The sequence below is a fragment of the Eptatretus burgeri genome, chromosome 15, assembly GCF_056783735.1.
Source record: "Eptatretus burgeri isolate ZD-2024b chromosome 15, Ebu_testis_v1, whole genome shotgun sequence".
NCBI lineage: Eukaryota > Metazoa > Chordata > Myxini > Myxiniformes > Myxinidae > Eptatretus > Eptatretus burgeri.
Genome location: NC_140975.1, coordinates 45,688,873 through 45,709,777, shown reverse-complemented (window position 1 = coordinate 45,709,777; position 20,905 = coordinate 45,688,873). Strand labels below are relative to the sequence as shown.

Genomic DNA, 20,905 nt, shown 5'->3' with positions numbered 1-20,905 from the left:
CACGCTGTCGAAACCAGGGCATTTAAGATCATCGGCATCTCCCGCAATGAAGCTGAGTCTTTGGGCCTCTCACTCAATCACCGCAGGTTGGTCGGTGGTCTTTCTGTCTTCTACCGACTCCTCTCCAGCCTTGCCCCCCCTGCTCTCTCTGCGATTTGTCCCCACCACATTTCTACAGGGTGCTCAAGGTCCGCCAACAACCCCCTTCTGGTAAAACTACCAAAATCACGAATCACTGCTCATCTTCACTCTTTCATTCCTCTTTTTTCCCACCTTTGGAATAAACTTCCTCACTCTATTCTTTCCTATTCTTCCCTCCAGGCTTTCAAAACAGCTGTTCACCACCACCTCTTATCTTCCCCCATCCAAATCCTCGATCTTTTCTACCCCCGATAATCCACCCAAGCCCACTTCCTTCATTTCTCCTGCTTTCCTTCCTGAAAGTCCCTGAAATGTCCATCTTCTCTTCGCCATGTTCCCCGTCCCATCCCCATCCCTCTCCCTTCCACAGTTCACCTAATGTGTCTGTTCCCCACTGTTTTGTCCCTTCCACTCCCGCCCCTCTTGTCTCATGCCTCCTTGCTGTGAGTTGTGTGTTAGCTCTCATACGAGCCTCGACCAAGGTATACAAAAAAAAAGAAAAAAAAGTGTTAGTCGTTTAACGAAATTGCCATGGTGGTTGTTTTCATTTCCATGACAACGATAGTTAAGGCATCATTTCCCTCCTTTCTCCTTCCTTCAGTGTAAGTGTTGCTTCATCAGCATGGAGATTACCGCACTGAAGATTCTGGCAAACTGCAGTAGAAGGTTTCGCTCATTATTTCGCCTTGTTTACCTTGCCAACCAAGATGGCGCCCGAGCCCTGCATCATGGGTCGTGAAACCCCTCGATGAACAACATCGATCAAGATTTATTTAATAAGTGAAGGGGAAGCGTTTACAAATTCTTCATGCCATATACACAATTCTTACAAAACTAAAATGTGGTTGTAATATTTTATTAGCAGACCTGTTAATAATATTACAAATCAGTACAATCGGCCCCACACCCTGAAACAAAACATTTATTTGAGCGAAAGACTCGTAAAAACAGCAGCGGAAACCAAGAACGAGGTGCATCCGGTGCGCGCACGTGACCACATTCTAACCAATCGCGTGACAAAGATTTCCTGTCAGCCATGTTGAACATTGAAAGAAAGTACCAATCGTTGGGAAAACAAAACCCCCAAAACAGTCGACATATTATCTGCTTTTACAAATCAAGAAGAATGTTTTAAATACACAGTAAAACAATGGACGAATTGTTCAAGCTTAAAACGTATGAAATCTGCTGTCATTGCAGAAGGAATCTTGGGCCCCAAAAAAATGCGCCTCACCAACCCCAGTATCATCACCAATCCACACACAAGTTACCGTACCTACTATGCACACACAAGACAATATCTCCAATACATCCAGGTACCTATTATCTAAATACCATTAAAAAAAAAAAATTTAAAAGCTCAAATGAGCTAAGATCCTCGTCCTCTTAATGATGACGTCATAAAAACGAATATGACGTCATTGTGATGTATCAGGTTTGCGATAAATTATCTGTGCTAATGCCCGGCTTGATTCCCGCAAACAAAATTCAAACGGCTTGCCTAGTTTCGGAGATAATGGTATAGGCGATTTCCATTAACGGCGATATTATGACGTCAACTTTTTTTCTTGGAAGAATTTCCAAAATCGGAGATGGTTACTGCCTGTGCGTGGGCTTTCTGCATATACATGGCAAGTTTCACGAAGATCCGATGAAAACTCTGGGTTGTGAAACAAAAAATGTCAAAAAAGAGGAATGACGTCATGAAAATTTATTTGACGTCATAGTGATGTATCATATGTGTGCGGTAATTCATCTCTGCTAAAGGTCCTGTCACACCTTGACGTTTTAGCCAGCGTATGCCGATGTATGAAAAATTTGGCGAATACGATGGCACACGTCGAATACGTTACAGGTAAGTTTTGTATACGTTAAGAGCACGCTGAAGCACGCTGGCATACGTCGTAGTACGCCAAGCTTGTCGACAAATTTTGAGCATGCTCAAAATTTTTCGACGTATGCCAACATATGACTGACACGTTCCGCATACGCTGGCCATAAGTTGTAGGCACGTTATGCGATCGTTGACACACATAACTTGTAAGTTACTCGTAGGTCGAAATACGTCGAGGTAATGTCTCGCGTACCCAAAACTTATTTCTAACCTACGAGTAACGTGCTTTGAACCTATCTGTAATGTATCCCCAAAGTGTATTGACGTATGTAGATGTATTTGACGTCTTCCAGACGACCATAGAACTTACTGAACGTGTTTCTAACTTACAGCTACCGTATAATGGCGTATTGGCAGCGTTTAGGGGAATTAGTACATAAAATGGGATTCACAGGAGGAACCCGTCAGTGTTTCAGACTCCATGGTGAGTAGATACTTCGATGTATAGTGCGGTTATGATTTGAATCGTCGAGTGGCAGCCTTTTAATAGGCTACGCCAAGTGATCATCGGTGATACGCTGCCGCGCTATGCATAAGTTAGACTATCGTTGGACATAAGTTGTGAACGCCGACAACACGCTAAGCATTCGTTGGTATAAGTTATCGAAACGTTCTGTGTACGTTACTAATACGTTATACATACGTCCAAAACTGAAAAAAACATCAATAGTTCAGCGTACGCCAGCGTTTTAGATAAATCTGGATGCGTTGCCATACGCTGGCTAAATCGTCAAGGTGTGACAGGGCCTTTATGCCCTGTTCAATTCCCGCAAACAGAATTCAAAAAGCTTGCCTAGTTTCGGATATAATTTTTTGGGCAATTTCCATTAGCGGAGATATTTTGACATCATAACTTTTTTTTTTTTTGAAAAATTTTCAAAATTGGAGATGGTTACTGTCTGCGCAGGGTATTTTTACTATATATATATATATATATATATATATATATATATATACATATATACATATATATACATATATATATATATATATATATATATACATACATATATATATATATATATAAATATACACATATACATACACATTTCCATATATATATATATATATATATATATATATATATATATACATATATATACATATATATATATATATATATACATATATACATATATATACATATATATATATATATATATATACATATATACATATATATACATATATATATATATATATATATATATATATATATATATATACATACATATATATATATACATATATATACACCAAGTTTCAGGAAGTTTCGATGAAAACTGTAGGCTGTGAAACAAAAAAGTCCACAAGAAGAAGATGAAGAACAACAATGTGAGTAAGACTTAGAGATCCTCCACGAGGATCTAAAAAAAAAAAAAAAAAAACCTTATCCACCCCATCCGCAGCCATTATCTTTCCAGGGAGACCATTCCACACATTAACCACTCTCCAAATGAGAGATATCTGCCTTATAACTGTCCTTACTCTTATCTATTTACCCTCAGGCTATGGCCCCTGGTCCTAACATTGTCAACTCTGCTGAAAAACTCCACTGCACCCATCTTGTCTATATACTTCATTATCTGAAACATGTCTATCAGATCCCATCACAATCGCCTTCTTTCCAATGTATAAAGTCCTGTCTCCTTCAAACGTTCCCCCATGCCTTCATCTAGTTCGCCCTGTAATCAATCTCGCAGCTTTACACTGAACTCTCTCTCTATAGCAGCTATATCCCTACTCAGATGTTACTCAGACCAAAATGGAACACAATATTGTAGATGAGGCCGAACGAAATTCCTTTAGTGTTAATACGACCTCTTGATTTGTAGTGCATCCCCTTTGAAATAGAAAAACAACATTATTGCACAATGTGAATTCAAGAAACAATGAACAAGTTTTATAATATTGTACACGTAAACAGTTAATGTTGTATTTTTCAACATGTAATGTTCTCCATTTTTCATTTAATGTACAATTAATTACTTCTGGACAAATAAATTTCTCTTTCTGAGCATAAAGGTACATTTTCAATGTGTGCCATCCATGAATGTGAAGCCAGAGGTGAAAGTTGAAATGTAAGAATGGTTGCTTGGAGCTACATTAAGGCATAACGTTGGCTGCTTCAATTACTCAACGACGTGGAACCAGCTCCGTAAACAGTTGGAATCAATAACATGAGGTGAAAAGTTAAGGACATTAAGAGCTGTATTATTTGGAAATTATCCAATTGCAAGCCAAATGGAAAGAATTGGTCCGCAACTTCGAAACGGTTGTTTTATTAAAGGTTTACATCAAATGTTAAAACTGTGGCTTCCCTCTCCGCTGACTGGGAAAGGATCAGGTACTGCTCTAGGACATTGGAACAATTCCTTCAAATCGAGGAAAATGTGGAATTCGCACCCCATCTCCCGGGAAGGATAGTCAAACAAACCCACACACCAATTTCCACAATCAACTGCTGGAAGATCATCAGTATTTCAAATTTCTCGGGCTTGCGATTAGCAATGGAAACTCTAGGGTAAAACCACATATCAAAGCTCATCCCCAAAGCCAGCCATAGACTGCACATCCTCCAATGTGCCAAGCCCTTCTTTGGTAAATGTCAACTCCTCATAGCCTACAAGGTCTATCCCGTAGGGGCTGGTGCCTCCACTTCACAGCACTCGCTCATGGACACTGCATCTCCAACAATGAAGCAGAAGCACAGGGCCTGGTGCTCTCTCATTGCAAACAAGTTGTTGGCATGCTTTCTACCATCTCACTTCAGATAATGTTCCCTTTGCCGTTTCATCTCTCCAAGTCACACATTTTATTTTGGCAAACCCCCTCCTTCTTTACTGCTCACCCCCACTCTTTTGTTCTTCCATTTGTGGAACCTCCATTCCATGCATACCCATCATCTTTTCTAACCATCCGCATGTTCATTTATCCCCTTAGTGCATTCATATGTTGTTCCTCTGTCACGTACCTCACTCTTCCATGAGCCTGGATTTTGTCTACAGAATAAAGATACTTTACAAACCCTTGAATAATTTCCAAATTAAATTGGAAAATGTTCCTCATAGACTAGTTTCAAGAGGAACTCAAGCATTGGATATATTATTTCACGTGAAAATTTATTTGAAAATCTGCAGACCGAGTCCATAGTGGATCAGTGTGGAAATCAGTTGCTTGTGCTTTAAGTTATGTAAATCCAAAGCAGAACTTGGTCAATGTTTCCTTCTAAATCCAGTGATGTTCAATCATCAATTACGTCAGAGATCTACAGCAGGTGTCAAACTTCCTTGTGAACTTTACTTTGGTTGAAAAGGAAATGGGGGATTTTATGGGTTTGCGTAAGAATACCAATAGTAGTGAGGAGAGAAGCAGCGGGATGGTGAGGGGTGTGGGGGTTCAGTGGGGTCGATGGTCAGTTTACAGCAACACACAAACAGCCATGGTCCTCGCACAGCGAAAAGCCATCAGGTCACAAAAACACATCAACGATCACAACGTGGCCTAAATTGTGCCTGTCGATCCCAACGTCCATCTCGCAGAAAAGAAGACATCTGCACATTTGATGCATCGAACCACCAATTGCATAGATTAAAAGTGATCAAGGCAGATCCATGCTACCTCCCCAACAAATCATCAGCTTGCGACAGTCACCATCAATTCCTCCAGCTCCTTTTGGGCCTCCACATCCTGTTGGTTGATAAAACAAAGTCATTCTCTTACTTATATGGTAAGGTATGAGGACACTTTACAACTGAAAACGAGATTCAACAGTTGAGAGTTTTTCAGTTCACAAATTATATATTTTTTTAAATAGAAGGTAGAATTTGACATGAATGCATCAATGGATATGCCTACCCCCATGTTAGATCCAAATTAAACGTCACATGAAAAACTAAAGGTCCCTTGATAGGGAGCACAAGAGAGAAGAGACAGATAGGTAGGAGAGAGACATCAGATGCGTCGAACTCGAATTCTTCTTCTTCTGCTTTCGGCTGCTCCTGTTCGGGGTCGCCACAGTGGATCATCCGTATGATCCGCATAGTGATTTGGCACATGTTTTACGCCGGATGCCCTTCCTGACGCAACCCTGGTCGTCTCTTACGACACAGGGATATGGTACAGCTATTTTAACCGGGGTATACACCGGCCCAGTATACTGGTACTCATTTCGCCGACCTCGGAAGGATGACAGGCTGAGTCAACCCCCTGGTGTATTAATTCAGTGGCCCAACGGGGCTTGAACTCAGGACCTTTTGGATCCCAAGCCGCTGCCCTAACCACTGCGCCAACACCAGGCTCCGCTTAAAACTCGAATTATAATCTGCAAAATGATTTTAAGGACATATGACTTTTGACCTGTTCATCTACAATTAAATCAGTTCATCTTTGTATTGCAGTCCATATGTGTGTCAAGTTTGGTCAAAATCCCTTCAGCGGATCAAAAGTTACAGTGGTAACAAAATAATCATAAATGGATGGCTAGAAAACAAAAAAAACATAATGCCTCTGTATGATGTTTGACCTCAAAAATCAAATCAGTTCATCTTTGCATCATAATACACCATTCTTGGATACATAGTCAAGGCTTGAGGTAGAGCTAGAGTATAGAACGGATCAGGACACAACATAACAAAACAAACACCAGAAGGAGAAGGGGGAAATGCCAAAAGCAGGGCGGAGGGAGAAAATAGACTGAGACGGCCAAACAAGGGAGGCGGATAACGATGAGAGGTAAGGAGCACGCAAGGAGTGGACAAGATGGATACAGAAGCAAAGGTGGTTTAACGCGTGTAGAGAAGATCATAGTTTTGAATTGGGGACGATGTGAGATGGTGGTGAACAGCTGTCTAAAAGAGCTGGAAGGAAGAATGAAAATGAAGAAGATGTGCAGTTGGTTCCACAGGTGGGGGGGGGAGGAACACACGAGTGGAGGTGAAAGGTGGTTCTGAATTTTGGCAGTTTCACGAGGAGGGGGTTGCTGGTGGACTGTGTGTGTCCTGCAGATGCCTTGGAGGGGAGTGGGAGGGGGGACAAATCATGGAGAGGGCAGAAGATGCAAGATGAGAAAGGAGGTGGAAGAAGGCAGAGACCGATCAGGAATAGCAGTGATAGGCCCATAGACTCAGCTTCATCATGAGAGATTCCAATTATCTTGAAGGCCATGGTTTCCACAGCATCAAGTTGAGCAAGGTGCGATGCAGGGTGCCAGCCCAGAGGGACAGCAGTACTCCATCAAGCTGTGGATGAAAACCTTGCAAATGGATCGGAGTTCAGGTGTGCCAAGGAAGGACTTTGCACGATGGAGGATGCCCAGTCAATGGCGGCTTTGGAGGCTAACTTTGAAATGTGCTTTGCTTCAACGATTAGCCATATTCTTGCTCTTCAGGAACTCACCAAACGCAGACAAGAGCTTCGGCAGAGGCTGCTTGCAGCCTATCTCTGAAAAGCGTTCGATTCAGTGAATTGGGATGACCTCTGGCGGATTCTTGGTCTTTGTGGGGTGCCACCAAAACTGATCAATCTGATGTCTGAACTATCGTCTGGTACTGAGACTGCTGTGAGATGTGGTGATACCATCTCCAACTTATTTCCAATTGTTACTGGAGTTCGTCAGGGGTGTGTACTGGCCCCCACACTTTTACGGACTGGATTCTGGGGAGGATGTTGGAGAGATCAAGCTGTCGTGCATCATTTGGGAATGTCAAGATCTCTGGAATAACTCGACCGGCAAAACAGGAATAACTATAAGGGCACTCAGTGGAGCACATACCTCCACCACATAATGTCTGATCCACGAGAACATATCAGGCTCAATACATTTTTGATATATCATGCTATACAGTACTATATCGTTTTTGGCCCTTTCTCTCAATGGTGAAGAATCACTTTTATAATTCAAATAGTCGGATCCGGATCCAGATTGTCACCAAAATCTAATCAGTTCGTCCTTGTCACACATCCAACCTGCCCAAATTTCATCCGGATCCGTGCACAACTTTTTGAGATATCTTGCACCCAGATAGACAGAAAAATAGACAAGCAAACAAACAGACAGAGAGGGGTGAAAACAAAACCTCCTTCACCTTCGGTGGTGGAGATAACCAGGTTAAACAGCTTACGTTTTGTATCCCACTGATGAGCCGGATCTGGATCCGGACCTGAACCAAAATCAAATTGGCTTGTTTTTGTCACCTAACCAACTCAATCACCAAGTTTTGTTATTACTCGTCCACAACATTTTGAAATATGAAGCTATATATCGTTTATGGTCCTATCTCTCAATGGTAAAGAATCACTTTTAAAAAAAATTAAAATATTCTCGTATAAGGATCTTCAACAAAATTTAATTGATTCGACCTTGCCACACACACCCAACCTGTCCACAACTTTTTGAGATATCCTACACACAAACAAAAAGACGAACACGAAAGACATCGTGCAGAGCACGATTCTTGCGAAATCCCGAAAACAAATTTGACCATAAAAATAATTGGTGGTTGAATTCAGTGACCCGTTTTGCAAATTGTCTTAAAATTTCAACTTAATCAAATGAAAATTGAGGATTTTAGAACCTGCACCCAAGTTGTTGACCTTTGGCCTATGTTGACCTTTTGACCTGAAAATCAATAAGCCTCTCGCTTATGACCAACTCTTCCATTTCGTGAAGTTTTGTGAAGATCGGTTTTAAATTGTGACCTACAGGTGATTGACATACAGACAAGCAAAGAAACGCAATCACAGACCAGACCAACTAATATACTTGCAAATCTTCGATTTTGCAAGAAACAAACAGACAGGGGTGAAAACATAATCTCCATCCATCATAGATAATGGAGGTAAAAATAAAACAGTAAAACACAATGTATCTGGTCTGGGGAACTTGGCTTATATGAACTGGAAGGAGTGAGTGCTGTTCAGTCATCCACATGTGCCAAACCCAGAACCGGAAGAACCTTTCTACCAAGATTGGCAAAAATCCCAAGATTGGCAATAGAATCTACCAAGATTCTACCGCTTGGTCAGCGGTTCACAAGTTATCAAGGTAACAAGATCATTACGCACAAACGAACTGATGGACAACCCAAAAACACAATGCCTTTGGCAGCAGAAACATAAAACGATACCAATAAGCAGCATATATACAGCAAGGAAAATAATTATAGATGGTTTCTGATCAGCTGTCAAATGCATGTGATGTTTCACACAGTCTGGAATACCCAATGGCAAGACATAGCTGCATCAACAAAAACGACTGGGGAATTCATTGAACTAGCATTATTGAAATACTTCACGCACGCTAAGCGAAAAGTGGGGTTAAGCAATTGGTTCATGTCTGTCCATCCATCCTATCAGTTTATGATGGAGGAAAAACTTATTTAAATTGAATGTTATATTTTGAATATGAATAGGAAGACAAGTTTGCCATTTAACAGTACTTTGTCTCTGAATTCATCCCGATTGTGCAAGTGCAGAGAGGAGTGATAATATTTTTACTCAAATTGAAAATCAATCCAAACAGGAAACTTTCCTTTATTTTTTTTAAAGGACATTATAAAGGACACAAACAACAGGCACGAATAATTAATGTAACGTGCGATTATAGGGTGATGTAATAAACACTGGGTAAAACAGCGGGAAAACTCCAGAATTAATTTTTTTTATTCGACTTTTCCAACCTTTATTTAATTTCAATTGCATTATATATTTGAACACTGGAGAACACAAATGGCCTTCTAAATACTTCCAAGAACGTTCAGTTTTGTAGTACTTGGACAAGTTCGATAGGGTGGTAGCGATAAGACGACATCTTCCAGATTTCTTCTTTTTTTTTTAAACGAACTTTAAAATCATCACTGTTGTAAAATTGAAGCATATATTTGAGCACTGCATGGGGTATCACGTTCTATGAACTCTCTAGTTATGTATATGTTTAAATACAAAGTCTAGGCTCTTGGAAGTGCAAGGTAACAGAGGGTATTAGGCAATGCTCTGGCAGTAGGACAACACGTGGACACAACAAGCAAAATTATGAATGTACGAGAATAGGACAGAAAAGACGGAAGGAAACAGAGCAACCTGCGAGCACCTTGGAAAGGTAAGTTGGGGAGGTTGTGGTGAATGAGGACAGAAAATATCATGAGTAGGGAAGGAAGATGACTTGAGGTGGTCGTGTGCTGCCAATTTGAAGTCCTGGAGGCAAGATTGGAATGAACAAACTTGGGAAGGCAGGTTCCACATGTGGTAAAAAGGTAGAATAAAGAAGTAAAGGTGAGCAGTAAGCCTTGTTTTTCTTGGTTTTGCTGCCATTGCATTTGTTGCTTAATTGTGCAATCATAGTATAATTTGAGAAGTTTGTCTGTGTGTTTGTTTGTTTCTTTTGTTAACTTATATGCACTCCTAAACAAGACAAAACTAGAATGGGCACTCGGTAGAGCGCATACCTTTGCCTCTGCTACTTTTTTGTTCTTGGCATGAGAGTGGGGGGAACAGAACAGTGAACATTTTGGTGTTGGTTTCATGCAAATCGGTTTTGATTTGACCGTGTTATGACAAAAACCGCATATTTTGAAAGGTCGTGACCCCACTGACCTTTGACCCCCAACCGCTAACAAGGGTAATGACGTAATTGTGTCATGTCGCCCATCACAAGATTGGGCAATGAATTCTGAACATTTTGGCATCAGTTGCATGCCAATTAGATCAAAATTGACCGCGCTATGGTAAAAATACGAATTTGACCTTTCCGTAACCTTGACCTTGACCTTTGACCCGATCGCTCCCAAAATCTAATTAAATGTTCCTTGGATAATAACCCATCATCCCACCAAATTTCAAGCAATTTGGTTTAATACTTTCTGAGTTATGCGAATAACAAACAAACACACACACACATATTCACAAATAAATAAATAAATAAATACACAGCGACCAATACATAACCTTTCGCAGAATGCGAAGGTAACAAATTGAAAGCTTTTGGTTGTACTCGGGCTGTGCACTGGAAGGTTTGAAGGGGTTAAAAAAATTCATAGTCCCAAGTGTTCAGGGTGGGGGTGGACCCCAATTCTCTCTATGTCGGTGTGTATGGTATAGTGCCACTCCCGATGGGAGGAGGTATTTTGAGTCATACTAAAATATGCCAATTCTGAGGGATTTAACCTGTCCGAATGAACGGGTTCTTTGCTCGTCTATGAAATAAAAGGAATGTGTCTGTCCCTTTGTCTGTCTGTTTTCCTATTTCCTCTCTCACCACTTTGAGCATTGTCAACAAACTTCGTTTTCTCAGGTGTTTTTAAATCTTGAGTTCAAGTTCTCTCCAGCTAATTGATAATACACTATACTTACCTCTTGGGTGGACACAGGCATGAGCGAGGCTGAATCCAACCATTTCAAAGCCTGATCATTCTGTCCAAGCTGCGAATAACACTAAAAGAAAGACGTGTGAAAATAATAATCAGTAAATGCGAGAAAACAATCGAGTACATGAGATCTAAATACAATAAATAAAGAACTCTGATATCATAAACCATTAACTGCGATTACATTTTTTTTTTTTAATGTAAAAAGTGCACAATATTTGCAGTTTTTTATGGTTATGGGGAAAAAAAATTGATTAATGTTTTTCAAACGATTCCAACTCTCACAAAAGCCTTGAAATTACCTTTGCCAGGAAAAGTTGGTTTTGCTTGGAAAAACCAGGGTCCAGATCCTCTGTCTGCCGATGACACAACAACCCAAACGTGTCATCCAGTGCAGATTGTGAGCACAAGCATCATGCAGAATAAAACGATATAATGAAATAAAAAAACTGAAAACAGAGGGGCAACAATAAAACCTTCAAGAAGTATTGTAGGGCATCCTCCACAGTAGCACTCGGTGGTGTGCCAAAGAACGCCGCGGCGAGTTTCTGTTCGATCCAGGACACGTGAGAAACCTGTGTGTAGCAAACACTCTGTAAGCTTAAAGTGAAAGAGTGCAACAAACACTCTGTTAGCTTAAAGTGAAAGAGTGCAACAAAAGGTCATCAAATTACAACAGACCACGGAGGTTGGTAGTATTCGGGAAACTAGCACATTACCCATAGGGCGATTGTGTCACCCCGAAACAGTGACACACACACGCAATTACATTTTTACCGTGAGTAAACTAAGAGTGGTGGAAGGGACATTTCGCTGTATCAGACGGACGCACTCGCTCTTGAACAGCATGATTATAGTATCGAAGATATCGCATGTCTATCTGGGAGTCTCAAAGAGGATGCAAAATGAAGTGAAACACATGAAAAAAATTTTTTTTATAGCATGTAGTCGTCGTTTTTGTTGTTGCAGTTGTGGTAGCTGTGGTTGTTGTTTGTGTGCTCCTTCTGTGTCCATCACACTTTATTCTAAATGGTTTCTGCTGTCATGGAATAATAAAATGGGAGCAAGTTCCACTAAAACTTCAAAATTTTATTCCAAGTAAATTGATTATTAGTTTTCCAAAGGTGCGATTTTTATAGATAGATAGAGAGTAGGTGGAAATGGAACGGAAATGAACCATCATGAATAATGAATAGGTGGAGATGAAAGACCAAGCACCGGTGGATACGTAATGCTGATTAGCTGAGGGCTGGTGGGGGGGGGGAGGGGTTGGGCTTGGTGTATTTAGGTGACTCCAGTTTTAACTCACAGAACCACTCTTTCAAAATTAATCACTACACTATATCCTAAAGCCACGATGATATTTACATGGCTAGGGATGATTAATACTTACTATACAGCAGGAAGGAGGAATTTCTAATTTCACACAGGTACCAGCACACAATCAATGTCCCAGTCAGGGACAGCAGAAAGGAAGGTCAGGTTACCGACACCCCTGTTAGGACATCTATATTACAATACGCAAAGGGGTCAACTTTGTGTGCCTATCTCATGTAATGCGCCGCTGTCTACACTTCCTCTTGTGGTCTCATAGACTTCATGTCGACTCTCTTTTGCCTTCAACGGTTTTGAACTTTCTCCGGCTTGGTTTCGGTAGGTTTTAAGGTAAAAACCTGTCTGTCTCACCCTGGAAAATGCCACCATCTTACTACTCCAAAGCTATAGTTTTGTCATCGTCATTACGTCGTAGGTTATGTTTTCACCGCTGTCTGTTTGTCTGTCTGAGAGCAGGATATCTCAAAGTTGTGGGAGGATTTGGACGATATTTGGTTGACAGGTCGGGTGGGTGACAAGGATGAATTGATTCGATTTTGGTGAAGATCCATATCCAGATCTGGATACGAGAATTTTTTTATTTTTGAGCAATTCTTCATTGAGTGATCGGGTCAAAAACGATATATGGCATGTTATTTCAAAAAGTTGTGGATGGATAACGACAAAACTTGGTGGATGAGTTGTGTCGGTGAAAAGAACAAACCGATTCGATTTTGGTTCAGGTCTGGATGCAGATCCAACCTATGAGTGGGATACAAAACGTAAAATGTTCAGCCTGGTGGAGATATGCACTCTACCGAGTGTTGTTCTCGTTCCAGCTGTATTGTTGCCATCCCATTGTGTGCATCTGGAAAGCTGGTGTGATGAATTAAAGGATGTGACGCGTGATCACATGTCGCGCGGCTCGCACACGAGACAGATAAAACCGTGATGCCGCGCGGTCGGTGGGATTGTCCCTGGGGCATTGTCATTTACAGCGGTGGTTCACTTGGTGCTCGTTGAATGGTGAGAATTGAGAGTATACCGGACTCCGTGCTTATGCTGGCTAATTGCTGATTTATTTTGCGGTGATCGACTGCACGTGTATTCCTTGCTGCACATGTATTCCTCGCTGCACATGTATTCCTTTATGTGTCTGTAGAATCGGCTTCAATCAAGTGAAATAAAGCCTACACTCCGAAGGTTTTTCCCTCGCATTCATTTCAATTTATTTCACTTTATTCCTTCCGCTCCCTCAACCGACTATTGACAAGATCTACAAGCCGGAGAGGTTCGATGCAGACCCCAACGCTACTGACTCGGAAATGAAGTGGTCGCATTGGTTCCGTTCCTTCTCACACTATCTGACCATCATTGAAGAGGGAGCCGACAAATTGGCCGCACTTGTAAACCATGTCTCGCCCAGCGTATTCAGGCTCTTCTCGGAGTGTGACACCTACGACGCAGCGATCGACGTGCTGCAGGCGCTCTACCTGAAGCGCAAGAACGAGGTATACATACGACATCTTCTCAACACACGCAGGCAAGCAGCCAGGGAGACAATCGATCAGTTCCTGCAAGCTCTGAGGCAGTTGGGCAAAGACTGCAGTTTCCAGGCTGTAACCGCCGAGGAACATAGAGATGAAGCGACCCGAGAGGCGTTCATCCAGGGGCTCCGGTCAGCCCCCATTCGGCAACGCTGACTGGAAAAAGCACAACCCACTCTTGAAATGGTAGCTGACCAGGCCCGAACTATGGATACGGCTCAGCAGCAATCTGAGTCATATGGGACACCGGTGTTGATAATGAACGCTGCTACGGCGGAAACTCAAGGAACCCCCCGGGATACCTCCGACACTGAGGATGGAGATAAACCCGAGGAATCAGATACTCAGACGTCGTCAAACTCCTCAGCAACTACTTCGGTTGGTAAATGCTTCTTTTGTGGGTATAAAAGACACCCCCGTAACAAATGCCCCGCCAGGGATGCCACATGCATGAACTGTGACAAGAAAGGGCATTATACCAGGGTATGCAAATCTACTCTTAGAAGAAATAAACCCACTTCTGTGGCCCTCTACTCACAAAAGAAAGTAACAGCAGCTTCACCGGGGAATCTATCCAAAGTTATCATCAACGTACGAATTAACGGGCATATGGCTGAGGCTCTGATTGATACCGGAAGCTCTGAAAGTTTCGTCAACAGCTCAGTAGCGAAGGGCAGGAAATGGAAGATCCACCCGACAGTCAATACGGTATGCATGGCCTCTACATCACTACAGTCCTGCGTACGAGGGTACTGCAATGTTGAGTTGGACGTAAAAGGCTACACGCATCGGGATGTAAGGGTACTGGTGCTTCGTGATTTATGCACAGATGTAATTCTGGATCATAATGTCCTCAAGCAGCACACGAGCGTCGAAATACCCTTTGGAGGAAGCAAACCTCGTCTAATTCTAAATGCTCTGACCACCGCAGAGGTATCGTCCCCCCTGCTGTTTGCTAACTTGTCGCCGGACTGTAAACCGATAGCGATCAAATCGCGACGATACACCGCCACCGACATGGACTTCATCGCTTCCAAGACCAAGCGATTGCTGGAAGAAGGTATTATAGAACCAAGCGATTCGCCATGGCGCGCGCAGGTGTTGGTGACTACCAGTCAGAACCATAAGAAACGAATGGTTGTCGATTACTCTCAAACGGTCAATCGCTTCACCCATCTCTATGCCTACCCTTTGCCGCGCATAGACGAGATGGTCGAACGCGTGGCCAATTACAAAATATTCAGCACCATCGATTTGCGAAGCGCCTATCATCAAATTCCCATTCGAGAGGAAGACAAACCTTACACCGCGTTCGAGGCAGGTAGACGCCTCTATCAATTCAGGAGGATTCCGTTCGGTGTCACTAATGGAGTAGCTTGCTTCCAACGAGTTATGGACGACATCATCTGGGATGAAAACCTCAAAGACACTTTTGTTTACGTGGACAATGTCACGGTGTGCGGTAAGGATCGGGGGGAACATGATATGAATCTGGACAGATTCTTGAGCATTGCTAGAAAATATAATCTGACCCTCAACTACGAGAAATGCGTATTCTCGGCAAAGTCAATTGATCTCGGCTACACAATAGCCGACGGCACGATAAAGCCCGATCCTGAACGATTGCGCCCACTCCGTGAGCTACCCCCACCTCATGACCTGCAGACATTGCGTCGAGTGATCGGGATGTTCGCTTACTACGCCAGATGGATCCCCCAATACTCTGGGAAAATACATCCCCTGGTGCATTGCAAAAACTTCCCGCCAGATGCTGCTGTTGTAAAAGCTTTCCACAGCCTCAAAGACGATATCAGTAATTCCTTGGTATTATCGATCGACAGCACGGTGCCGTTCATGGTGGAAACGGACGCTTCCAATCACGCGATCGCCACGACACTCAATCAGTCCAGACGACCCGTCGCGTTCTTCTCGAGAACTCTCTCAGGAAGCGAGCAGAGACACTCGGCAATAGAGAAGGAAGCGTACGCTATTGTCGAAGCCCTACGTAAATGGAGATATTATTTACTGGGCAACCACTTCACATTCGTCACGGACCAACGATCCGTTGCCTTCATGTTTGATGGGAAAAATAACGGGAAAATTAAGAACGAGAAAATAATGAGATGGCGGATAGATCTATCTTGTTATAGTTACGACATTGTTTATCGGCCCGGGAGGAAAAACCCTGCTGCAGACACCTTCTCTCGGGTCTACTGTTCGGCGACAATCGGTTGGGCTTTGCAAGACCTCCATGAGTCTCTGTGCCACCCGGGGGTAACCAGAATGGCACATTTCGTGCGCAGACAAAACCTTCCCTATTCTATCGAAGATATTAAACAAATGAATGCTTCTTGCCCAGTTTGTGCTGAACTAAAACCCAGATTCTATGGCGCCGCTCCCGGCAGATTGATCAAGGCCACTTCCCCCTTCGAGAGACTAAATATCGACTTCAAAGGGCCCCTGCCGACCGAGACAGACAACAGATACATACTCACTGTTGTTGATGAATACTCAAGGTTCCCATTCGCATTCCCGTGCTCGGATATGACCTCGGGCACTGTCGTGAAATGTCTCTCTGACCTCTTTGCCATATTTGGGAAACCGTCGTACATACATTCAGACAGAGGGCCGTGTTTCATGTCGGTCGAGCTCAAGCAGTTCCTATATGAACACGGCATAGCAACTAGTCGAACGACGGTTTACAACCCACAGGGTAATGTGCAGTTGGAACGGTATAATGGAGTCATTTGGAAAGCCGTAACCCTGGCGTTGAAATCAAGAGGACTGGGGCCCGAGCGGTGGGAGGTTACCCTACTCGACGCTCTGAATTCCACACGCTCTTTGCTCTGTATGTACACCAATGCTACCCCTCACGAACGAATGTTTACTCACCAACGACGTTATGTTGACGGCCAATCGGTGCCCAACTGGCTAACCTATCCCGGAACAGTGTTCATGAAACGCCCGGTACGACAAAGCAAGTATGAACCAATGGTGGAGGAGGTCAAACTCATCGATGCTAATCCTGAGTATGCTCATGTTAGACTTCCTGATGGCAGGGAGACCACTGTGTCGGTTCGCCATCTGGCTCCCGCAGGTACTCCTCCTGCAGGAACTCCTCCATCCGGCACTCCTCCATCTGACATTCCCTCCCCAGGTGTTTCCCCCCCAGGAACTCCACCCGAGAATGGTGGCGACGGAGCTACCGCATTCCACCCGAGAGCGATCGAGGAGTCATCCCCGGCACGAGTCGAGGCTCCCCAGGAGGATCGGAAGCCTCCCTCAAGTGAAACCACCATTTACTCCCGGAGAGGTCGACGGATAAAACCCCCTCGCCGACTCGATCTGTAAAGGGGATAATCGGCATCCCTCGATGGCACCTTACCATGCTCCTATAACTCAAAATAATCCTCACTGCTTGGAATGTATGCTTCTGTAGTTTAAGTAGTTCGCGCTGCTTGAAATGTATACCCCTATAACATTGAAGTAACCATGGTGCGTTAGTTGAGCCTCTAGTTACATTTTAAAGACGGGGAGAATGTGATGAATTAAAGGATGTGACGCGTAATCACATGTCGCGCGGCTCGCACACGAGACAGATAAAACCGTGATGCCGCGCGGTCGGTGGGATTGTCCCTGGGGCATTGTCATTTACGGCAGTGGTTCACTTGGTGCTCGTTGAATGGTGAGAATTGAGAGTATACCGGACTCCGTGCTTATGCTGGCTAATTGCTGATTTATTTTGCGGTGATCGACTGCACGTGTATTCCTTGCTGCACATGTATTCCTTTATGTGTCTGTAGAATCGGCTTCAATCAAGTGAAATAAAGCCTACACTCCGAAGGTTTTTACCTCGCATTCATTTCAGCTGGTGTCCAAGTTTGAAAAAAAATAGTCTAAAAACAGTATCCATAAATATGGAATGTCTGTTAGCCAATCACATCAATTACCACTTTCAGATGATCCATACCTCTTCAAAAAGGTCTTGAATAGGGGAGTGACGTGTACATATTTCTGAGGTTTATTATTTCATGGTTTTCAGCTGTTATTACCTCCGCCACTGGAGGTGAAGGGGGTTACGTTTCCACCTTTCTGTCTGTTTGTTTGTTGCAAAATCTAAGATTTTTCAAGTGTATTGGTCAGTCGATTTTGTTATTCTGTCTGTCTGTGTTTGTCACCGACACGTCACAATTTTAAACTGATCTTCCCGAAACTTCACCACATGGTCGAGTTTGTCATACAGAAGAAGCTTATTGTTTTTGAGGTCAAAAGGTCAACACAGGACCAAGGTCAACAACTAAGGTAGTATTTCTAAAATCCTCAATTTTCATCCGATTGACTTGAAATTTGAAGAAGATTTATATTTCAGGTCACTCAATTCAACTAGCCAATTATTTTTAAGGTCAACATCGACCAAAAGGTCAACATAGGCCCAAGTTCAACAACTAAAGTGGTATTTCTAAAATCCTCAATTTTCATCCTATTGACTTGAAATTTGAAGAGGATTTGCATATTAGGTCAATGAATTCAACCAGCCAATTATTTTTGAGATCAAATATGTTTTATGGATTTTGCAAATATTGTGCTCAAAAAGTTGTAGATGGATCCGGATGAAATTTGGTGGGTAGGTTCGTGACATGGATGAGCTGATTGACATGGATGACATCCATGTCACGGTGCGTGACATGGATGAGCTGATTAGATTTTGGTGAAGATCCGGATCAGGATCCGACTACTACAATTTTAAAAGTGATTCTTCACCATTGAGAAACGGGGCCAAAAACGATATATAACATGATATTTCAAAAATGTATTGAGCCCGATATGTTCTCGTGGATCAGGTATTACGTGGCGGAGGTATGCGCTCCACCGAGCGCCCTTCTAGTTATTAATGCAATTCCCTACCTGTGAAGCACCAGGACTAAAGTTTTAAATCAAATTTCATTTTGTTAAGGATTTAATGCAGAGTATACTACTCAAAGGCAAGTATGCCTCCTCTGCATTATCGTGTCAGTGAAGAGACAAATGACAAAGATATTGTAAAAATCACCAGTGATGTCAAAATTCTCAGAGTTTTCCATGATGATTAGTTTTACAACTCAAGTAAAATTTGTAACCCACCTCATAACACCAACGACCAAGCATGAAATGAGACACAGCATCATTAGGATTCAGTTCAATTGCTCGATCAAAGTGCTCCTGTGTGGCAAGCATTAAAAAAAGAAAAAAGAAAAAAAAGAAGTACATGAGGTCAATGGCTCGGAGGATAGCTGAGAAAGCAAGCTTCAGCAAATATTTTCAGCTGATAAGTCTGTAAATACAGTCGAACCAAGCAAACTGTAAAACAAGAATGAAAAATGTAGTACATATTTTATATATTCTTGCTTTTTTGCTTTCTTGTGAAGTTGTACATTGGCGATATAAAAGGCTATATATCATATAATTTCGGGTTAGGGTTAGCCAGAAAAAAGAAATTAATGAGTGTTGTATGATTAGCCAGACCAAAACAAAATTACACCAAATGATGATACGTTCAATACAAATGTGCTACCAAGACTGTTAAGCAAGGGTGGTTGCGAGGATAAGCTCTCACTACCTATAAAATGCCCCAATGGCGTGCAAAATTATAAGCCTCTGACAGTCAAGTCCAGCTCCTGGCCTTCACGTGGCGGAACTGTTTTCACCGACAGGAAAAGGGGTGAAAGGAGATATCTGGCGTCTCAAAACCAGACGTTTCGGGCAGGTGGGGCTCATGAACCTTGGTTGATTGCTCATCTATGAGAAGGAACTCTAACTGCAAACCTATGCTGCCTTGTGGCTATACCAATTCATGGGAAAGGCTAAGGGAGTAAACCCTGATAGAACATCCGGAGTCAAGAGTCCCTGAGGCAGTCTCGTGGTGATTTCAACGTCCTTCTGGAAGCTCCTGCAACATCACTAGTGCCAAACTGCATCGGCTTTGGCCCTTCATTTGGACTTTATCAGTGAGGTGGAGAGGGGGGCCATGCTTGTGCCCAGGAGAGGACACTCCAGCTTCGCCTTGTGGCGTGGTCAAAACACGGGAAGCAGAAGTTTACCTGTTATAAGCCTTAATACTTGATTAGTGCAGAGCGTGGCACCAGGGATTGCTTCCGATGGTGGGAGAGATTTTCAGATCTCACTGGACAGCTACTGCATGCTTCAAGCTGGGCAGTACCCAGCCAGTAAGATGATGTCCTGCCACAGTTCACCTGCCCCAATGAGTGTGTGAGGCTAAGGGCTTTTTCAATCTGAAAAGTGGATTGAAAATCTTGCACCAGGTAAAAGAAGAAACAATAGAAGAAAGATACCGGCACTCAAGTTGGGATGCTGGAATGTACGCACCACGAGGACTGGTCTGTCAGAAGGCCTCCAGGATATAAATGATGTCTGCAAGACTGCAATGATCAACAATGAGCTCAGGATAATTCAAGTTGATATTGTCACACTCCAGGAAACATGCTCGGCTGACTCTGGTACCCTGCTTGAAAAGGACCACACATTCTTCTCGCAAGGGAAAGGCCAAGAAGACACTAGAGAGCACAGTGTTGGTCTCACAGTCAATAATTCATTGTTGAAGATGATAGAGCCTGGTGAAAATGGAACAAAGAGACTGATTATGCCCCGAA

General features: G+C 42.8%; 1 protein-coding gene across 5 annotated transcripts in view; it reads right to left on the bottom strand.

Annotated features, from left to right (window-relative positions):
* Positions 1-3,361: 3,361 nt before the first annotated feature.
* The window catches only part of LOC147012093 (regulator of microtubule dynamics protein 3-like), a 33,259-nt gene continuing 15,715 nt past the window's right edge, over positions 3,362-20,905 (bottom strand). For 3 of the 5 annotated variants that reach the window (XM_085858332.1, XM_085858336.1, XM_085858334.1), the window contains exons 6-11: positions 19,380-19,457; positions 11,874-11,972; positions 11,700-11,753; positions 11,384-11,464; positions 10,125-10,254; positions 3,362-5,725 (exon numbers count right to left, since the gene is read on the bottom strand). In XM_085858332.1, coding sequence (XP_085714458.1) covers positions 5,637-5,725; positions 10,125-10,254; positions 11,384-11,464; positions 11,700-11,753; positions 11,874-11,972; positions 19,380-19,457 — 531 coding nt within the window. In that variant the 3' untranslated portion in view covers positions 3,362-5,636. The remainder of the gene's footprint in view (positions 5,726-10,124; positions 10,255-11,383; positions 11,465-11,699; positions 11,754-11,873; positions 11,973-19,379; positions 19,458-20,905) is intronic. The other 2 variants (XM_085858333.1, XM_085858335.1) reach the window with 2 other exon arrangements.